Source organism: Stegastes partitus, unplaced genomic scaffold (genome assembly GCF_000690725.1).
Source record: "Stegastes partitus isolate 25-593 unplaced genomic scaffold, Stegastes_partitus-1.0.2 Scaffold0, whole genome shotgun sequence".
Taxonomy (NCBI): Eukaryota; Metazoa; Chordata; class Actinopteri; family Pomacentridae; genus Stegastes; species Stegastes partitus.
Window position 1 is genome coordinate 2402706 of NW_007577731.1, and position 7776 is coordinate 2410481.

Here is a 7776-nt window from a genome sequence, read left to right on the forward strand (position 1 = left end):
ACGAGCCCTGTGTCGATCAGTGAGGCTGTGATGGAAGCAGCGGCTCCTTTTCGTGACAGATGTTCTTGTCTTTCAGAGCACCCAGTGGAAATCCGGCGGTAGAGAGATCACAAAGTCCGGCCTTCACATGCCAGGCCGAGATTCAGTCTTCACCAGCCCCGTCTCTGCAGCCAAACCCAGCACCCCAGTCAGTGCACCACAGCACAACACCCCGAAAGAGGTGAGTGCGGAAGACTAAAACAAATTACTTTAACAGACATTTGGGGATTTTTTCTACCCTCATCTGGAGCTTTAAAACAAGTTCACTCAGCCTTTGTGCTAATATAAACTTCACAGCAAGCGAACTGGTAAACTTGTTTTTTAATACTGTAACTGCTTGTGTGGCATTAACTCGTCCTTCCTCTGTGTAAGGAAGTCATGGAGTTTAACCAAATAATGTAGCTGGTGGATGAAATGCCTGCTGACGTGCCTTTTGAATATACTTTCTGTCTTCTCTCCTGCAGCACCCTTCCAGCACGACTCCTCCCATAGATATCGCTCCGTCGAGGCTGAAGCTGATGCGCCGTGGCCCGGATCGTAAGAGCGAGTTCCTGCGAGCTCTGAAGGACGAGGGCACCGGAGAGCTGACCACAAGCAGCAGCCCGGGAACATCAGGAGAGGTGGGCAGACATTGGGCTCGTTTTCAGAGACTTTCTCACAGTTGTTTCTGGTGGTGACGGACGAGAAAACGCTCGCTTCAAGAGGAAACGCTGCTGAGCTGTGGCCTGATTATCCTCTGCATGTGTGATTTCATTTTTAATGTCATGGTCCCAATGGGAGCCATAGTTTTAGTCAGCAGCTGAAGGACAGTCAGAGCTATACTTTGAAAAAAAAATCCCCCTTGAAGTAACATGCTGTATAGGAAGGCTGCATGATATGTTGTTTTAGCATCAACACTGTGATGTGCAATAGTTCTGCAAAGTAAACTCTGGCAAATTAGCTCAAATATATGATGCAAAAACTTTATTTGCTGCTTGATATAAAAAAGAAAACTGACATAATTGTTCTATTTCATGGCTCATCTATAAGAGAAGTTGGTCTAATTGAACATGATTTATTCAGATTTAGGGGTTCTCGGATGCATTTTTTATTTTTTTAAAAAACTTTATTTAAACAAGACAAAGTTTGTTGCAGCCTCGACATGCACAACAAAATGAGCCACGAACTGGAGAGAAACACAAAAAAAAGTAGAAGATGGGCTTTCAGAAACAAGAAACACAGCAACAGTTGTTGGACTGCACAGTTGTGGGAATATGAATTTGGCCTCTCACAATTAAATGATTAAGATCAACTGGGACATTGATGTTTAAAATGTGTGCTCGTGGAAAACAGCTCATGTACATAAAGTCACCGGGTTTCAACTTGCATAAGTTAACTTCAGAATGCGTTGTTTCACTTTTTCAAAGTAATTTATGTTTAAAAACGGAGCTGTGAGACCAGATGCATGTCTGTGTGCAGCTCCTCAGCTGGTTTCTACAGCGGCCTGCATGTGAGGCGTTTAGGGATGTCAGTAAATTGCAGTGTTGATCGATAAGGAGCTGCTCAGCAAGGGAAGACTTTTGAGTACAAGAATTAAATAAATGAGAGATGCACTGAATGCAGGTGAAGAATTTAATTTTAAGTCTTATTTCGATGCTGATTTGCTGTGTAATCACAATTAAAAATACATTCACTCATATTTTGTTTCTAAAATGAATAAAAATTGTTTTTAACCCTCCTGATACTTTCTAATTTACTGACATCTTTTATCTTTGGGTTCAATTTGACCCCAGCATTTTAAACCTACAAAAAATTCTCAGAAATCAAGTTCTTACCCAAGTTTATTAGTAAACAGCCCTTTAAATAAAACTGAAAAAAATATGTTAAACACTGAATGAGGTCAGGTTGAGCCCCGAGATAACAGGAGGGTTAATAGGCTCGTCAGTCTCTACATTGATTTTTTTTTTTTAAATAACCATGGTTATCATTTTTTGATAATCGTGTAGCATTGGTCAGTTGTATGGAAATATTGCGGCTACAGAAAAGATGCTGCTGATGCTGCTCTGGCAACAGTCTGGTAATTGTTGTTCACTACACGAGGCAACACAACTGATTTGTTTGACTGCTTCAATCAGCACAAAGCTGTGTGTGACGATACTGAAGCCAGATCTGGTCGCCGCCGGACTGCATCATAAGAGATATGGGTTCAAACTGTTTGCACCTCCTTACAAAGTCACACCAAATATATTAGAACGATTTATTCAAGTGAAAGTCTCCACAGCGTCACTTTTTACAGTATTTTGCAGCCCTGTTGTATTTTATTCAACTTTCCGACTGTGTTTTTGACTTTTCTCAGGGTGAAAGCAGCACCCCAGAGCCCAAAGCCTACAGCGAGGAAGTCTGCCATGAGAATGGTCTGTCCTACTCCCTCAGTGACTCAGACACTGAACACCTGTCCAGCTCCCTGGAGGCAGAGCACAGGTAGGACGCTGCTAACAGCCTCACACACACACACAGACACACACACACACACACACACACACACACACACACACACACACGGTCAGCTAAGCAGAAAATGACTGTGCTTATCTAGGTTGCTGAAGGCCATGGGCTGGCAGGAGTACCCAGAAAACGATGACAACTTCCTGCCTCTGACGGAGGACGAGCTGAGAGAGTTCCAGACTAAAACTGAACAGGTGAGATCTCAGAGGAAATCCCAGAATAGATTCTTTTTTACCCTTTTAGTCAAACCAGGCGCAGTCTCGCTCGATATTTTGGTGCGAGGGATGAGAAAATGATTAAACTGCGCCTCCGTTTCCGCCCCGTCTGTGTGCAGCTGAAGAGGAACGGCATGCAAAGAAACGGGGTTCTCCCGAGGACGCGGGGTGTGACCCTCCACTTCACCCCCTGGAGGAGTGTGGCGGAGGCGCATGTCGAGGAGGGCTCCGAGTCCGAAACCAGTAGCAGCAGCCAGACCTCTGACGACGACGACTGCATCAAATCCTAACGTGGCTTTATGGAACAAAAAAAAAAAAAAAACAACACACAAAAGAAGAAAAACAACAACCACAACAACAGCCAACACCACATCCCAGCAAGCAATCCCCCCTCTTCCTCTCTCATCTTTGTTTTTAGAGCACCATTTTGAATTTTTTTGATTTTTTTTTTTTTTGTTGTCGTTCTTGCACAAGGGAAAAACCAATCATATCCCAGTGAAGGGGGAGATTCCTGCTCCGCCAGACGTCGTTTTCCCTACGTTTCCTCCTTCACTGCAGTCCTTAGCCCTGTTTGACCCTCCTCTTCCTCCTCCTCCCCTCTTCCTCCTCCTCCTCCTCGTCCTCCTCCTCCTTCTGCCCCCCCCCTTCCTTTTTCTTCCTCGCTTTGTGGAACTGAAGTGTTCATCAAGAAAAGAAGGGCAATGAATGCACACTTGATTCTGCTTTAAACAGACTAACTCATTTCATTGATGATGCTGATGACACATTATTAATGATATTAATAAAAATTGGTTCCTGACAAGCTGATATGTTTCAATATGAACCCGCCTACTGTGGTGTTTTTTAGTCTCGTTTTGCTTCTCGATTATCTGGAGCGGCAAGATATTATGAACCTAGCGGCTACGTATTTGCTCCCAGTGGGTTTGTAGCTTTAATTTTGAAATGAAATCTGATCGGTTTAATACATTTTGTCCTGAAAAGAGTCTTAATGTGAAGTAATGCTGTAGAACAAATACACGTGGAGATGCACAAGCTGTGAAACTGATAAACAAAGTTGGTTTTTGGAGAAAATTTGCCCCTTACATGTTCTGAAGGACAGTTTTAGGATGTTTTTTTTTTTTTTCTTGTAGCTATCATCAGATTCAGGTTTTAGAAAATGTGGCTAATCGATAGAAGTATGTCTAGTTGAACATGATTTATTCAGATTTAGGGGTTCTCGGCTACATCTTTTAAAAAAAGCAACTTTATTTAAACAAGACAAAGTTTGTTTTATGATGTTTTTTTTCTTCTTCTTTTAGCTATTATCAGATTCATATTTTAGAAAATAAAGTGCTTTTATTTGACAGTACAGAGAAGAGAGAGGAACCCAGCAGAGGGAACATGTATTCTATGGTCCAGCTTGGACGTGAGCCTGAGACCTGCTGCTCAGGGACGCATGTGCCCATATGGTACATGGTTAGATCTCACATGCATTTGTTCCTCCTCCTCCCCTAAAGACAGCGTAAAAGAAAGACTTTTACACGCAGAAAGCACAAATTGGTGCATTCAAAGAAATCACCAGAATGCAGAAGATGAAGCATTTGATAGGATCTGGAGGACGTGTCCCCTCCAGAGCTCAAACCTGTTAGATGGAATTTTAAATGTCAGATGTGCTCACGCGGTTTTTGCAGCAGATTTTTTTTAAAGCAGGAAAAGTCTTAGGCGTTACGTAATACCATTAACCGTGCTTTCATATTTATGTTTTAGGTGGCAAAAAAAAAAAGTCCAGCTAGGATCATCTGGAAACAGCCGGCGCAGTTTGTCAGGAGAGTTCGCTAAAAGGACACTGAGTAATCCTGCCCTTCTCCAGTTCTGTTTTTAAATATTATATTTCCAGTAATACAGGTTTCATGCACAATCACGCAGATATATTTCTGGTTATTTAGTTGATCCAGTGATTTAAGTCACTGTGTGCACAATCCAGTGCACATGCAGGTGTGTAGGATAGTGGACGACTGCATTCATAAGAAGTGTAGTCAAAACAGCACACGTTTATATCATGATTATGATAATACTGAATCCCTGATATGAACACAATCAGCTCTACTCCTATAATGTGCACATAAGGGAGGCAAAAGGAAGCCAGGAGTGAAAAACAGGGCTTTATTCACAAATAAGTTGCAAAATACTACAATTTAAAATTAATTTCTAGGCCTAAAAAGGGGTCAACAAACATGCTCACCAAACAAACTGACGGTTTATCTGAACTATGTGGCCCCCGGAGCTAAGAGCCGGCAGGTTTTATCTGCTGCAGGCTTCTGATTAGTGAACGAGTCACAGGTGAGCAGAACAGGCTGGCAGCAGGAGGGAACCAGAAACCACACCCTGAAACATCACTGGCTTTGTGTCGTTGGCCATCACAGTGCAGTACAGTAGAGGCTTCAAACAGCAACACCAAACTCAGCAGGATTTATTTTGGGATGGTGGACCAGGTGTCTGGGACCAGATAGGGTCACCCCAGCAAGTTATGAGTCATATTATGATGTTGAAAGCTTAAACAGGGTCCAATACACACCGTGATAAAGTTCATGGGTGCTGAGGTGAAGCATGTTGGTCCTCAGTGTTGGTCCGTGCAGCTCATACAGCCGATCATAGAAATCAGCCTTGACCGTTTTCTCTGCCGCTTTATTGTGCAGAGCCAGTTGTTTGGTCAAGGAGATTTTCCTCCTCCATCTGTTTCAATAACCTCAAGGTGTCCAGAGCACCGATCCTGTGGTTCTCGTTGGTCCTCAGCTCGTTGAGGCGATCGATCAGTTGTTGAGGCATGAATCCGGTTTGGACCCTGAAGAGGTCACGGGCCGTGTTACAAAGCTGCGACTCTGGAGGCTCTAAAGTGGCAAAAAGTCCCACTAGGATCAAGTCAAAAAGAGCCTGGAAAGTTTGTCCACAGGCTCAACACAGATCCTTAGAAATAAGCAGTAAACATAATGGTGCAAAAACTTCCCGGGCCTGAAGTGACCACTCTTCCCTGGGGACCCTGTTTTTATTCACTGTAGGGGCTCCTCCTGTATCGGACTGCCCTCCTTTCTGCTGTTGAAATCCTACACTCGGGCTGGAAACCCAGCTCTGAGGTTGCCTCCACCCTCAGCTGGAACATCTCCTGATCAGAGCCTTTAAAAGAAAAGACACTGTCAAGGTCTCCGATTCTGGCAAATTCTATCAGTGTCCTCCTGACGCAGCTGCTTTCTTATGCGAGTCTCCTTCTGCCCTTCCACAGCAGCATCTCACCCTCCTCCAGCTGTTTGTCACATTTCCACTAATACAGGTTTCATGCACAGTCACACAGATGTGCTTCAGGTTATTGAGTTGATCCAGTGATTGTATTCAGGTGGTTCAACAGATTTACACATGCTTTATCAAACATCACTACTACACAGATTCACAGCACAGATACCAAACTCTAAACACATGTATGACCCAGAATGAACTACAGCTTCACCTCGGCTTCTTAAATTAAGAGGTATAATCTGAAATATTAGTAAATTATTTCCTAATTGGGGCTGCAAGGTGGTAGCACTGTCGCCTCGCAGCTAGAAGGTCGCTGGTTGGTGTCCCGGTGAGGACACCTGGGATCTTTCTGCGTGGAGTCTCCATGTTCTCCCCGTGCAGCGTGGGTTCTCTCTGGGTTCTCCGGCTTCCTCCCACACAGTCCAGAAACATGTTGAGGTTAATGGTGACTCTAAATTGTCCGTAGGTGTGAATGTGAGTGTGCTTGGTTGTCTGTCTCTAAGTGGAGCCCTGTGATAGACTGGTGACCTGTCCAGGTGAACCTGCCTTCACCCTGAGTCAGCTGGGATAGGCTCCAGCGCCCCACCACCCTAATGAGGATTAAGGTGTAGAGATGATGGATGGATGATTAACACCAGATCCAGATGCCCAGCGACACCTGAAGACCTGCAAGTGGTCATCAGAGTTTCTCCCCTGCTGACTTTCATAATCAAGTCTTCTCAAACAACAAGGTTTATCCAATAGTCTTTATTCAATGTTATAGGTCACATACATGTACAAACGAACAGGCATAGAAAAAGATACACATATTTACAACAGCAAGCAGGAGCTTGTTGGAATAGGAGCTTGGCACGTTGGTGGATCCTTCCTGGAACCGAGGCAGCAGTCTGGCTTCACTGACTGAAAGACACAAGACGAGTTAGACGCAAACACTCCAACAAGAGTCCATTTATTCAGATCTTAAAGCCTCTTACCCCTCGTCTTCCATGCTTTTAGTTTCCCCGTTAGCGTCTTCGTTGTCTTTGTGAGCACCGTTGGTGTCTTTGTGTGCACCGTTTGTGTCTTTGTGAGCACCATTGGTGTCTTTGTGAGCACCATTGGTGTCTTTGTGAGCACCGTTGGTGTCTTTGTGTGCACCGTTGGTGTCTTTGTGTGCACCGTTGGTGTGAGCTTCCTGCACTTCATCCGTCTGAGCGTCATCCTGCTTCGCCTTCTTAGCGTCCTCCTTCACCGGACTGTCCTCTTGTTTCCTCTGAAACACAGCGACCAGGATCATTGGAACGACACTGAACTGAAGCGTAGCCTCAGATCTGTTATGACAATACGTTGCTCTCTTACCTTCTTTCTGACCAGGTGGGAGATGTCAGAGACCGGAGCGGTGGAGCTTTGTTTACTGGAGGAAGTGGGTCCGTTTTCTGATGCGCTGTTAGTCTAGAAAAACAGCAAAATGTACAATATACTAACCAGGGAATCATTTCTGAACAGACAAAACAGCACAGACATATTAAAAAAAGAAAACACCTGCATGTTGAAGGTGTGCATCATGAAAACTTACCGCTGAGCTCGATGAGGCGCCGCTGCTCTGTGCGCTGGTACCGGGGAACGCTGAGGAAGTGGAGGCTCCGTCCTGGAGGAACATCAAGTTTGAATACGAGGCTCACAGCTTTAAAGTAATGTTCAGTCTTTATCGTACCGCCTCAAGAGAAACCCTGAACTTGACACTAATGTTTACACGACGACCTACCTGAGGAAACAAGGCTCGCAGATTCAG

The 7776-nt window shown here is 44.4% G+C and overlaps 2 protein-coding genes across 5 annotated transcripts in view; one reads left to right on the forward strand and one right to left on the reverse strand.

Annotated features, from left to right (window-relative positions):
- gpbp1l1 (GC-rich promoter binding protein 1-like 1) overlaps window positions 1-3561 on the forward strand; it is a 13340-nt gene extending 9779 nt beyond the window's left edge. For all 3 annotated transcript variants that reach the window (XM_008289829.1, XM_008289978.1, XM_008289901.1), the window contains exons 8-12: window positions 77-220; window positions 504-659; window positions 2375-2499; window positions 2615-2717; window positions 2858-3561. In XM_008289829.1, the coding sequence (XP_008288051.1) occupies window positions 77-220; window positions 504-659; window positions 2375-2499; window positions 2615-2717; window positions 2858-3028 (699 nt within the window). In that variant the 3' untranslated portion in view covers window positions 3029-3561. The remainder of the gene's footprint in view (window positions 1-76; window positions 221-503; window positions 660-2374; window positions 2500-2614; window positions 2718-2857) is intronic.
- A 3175-nt stretch (window positions 3562-6736) lies between these two features.
- Window positions 6737-7776, reverse strand: part of LOC103363341 (histone-binding protein N1/N2) — a 5713-nt gene continuing 4673 nt past the window's right edge. The window contains exons 11-15 of one of the 2 annotated variants that reach the window (XM_008290179.1): window positions 7561-7632; window positions 7344-7436; window positions 7164-7257; window positions 6980-7100; window positions 6737-6905 (exon numbers count right to left, since the gene is read on the reverse strand). In XM_008290179.1, coding sequence (XP_008288401.1) covers window positions 6899-6905; window positions 6980-7100; window positions 7164-7257; window positions 7344-7436; window positions 7561-7632 — 387 coding nt within the window. In that variant the 3' untranslated portion in view covers window positions 6737-6898. Of the gene's footprint in view, window positions 6906-6979; window positions 7258-7343; window positions 7437-7560; window positions 7633-7776 lie in introns of both variants that reach the window. The other variant, XM_008290101.1, reaches the window with a different exon arrangement.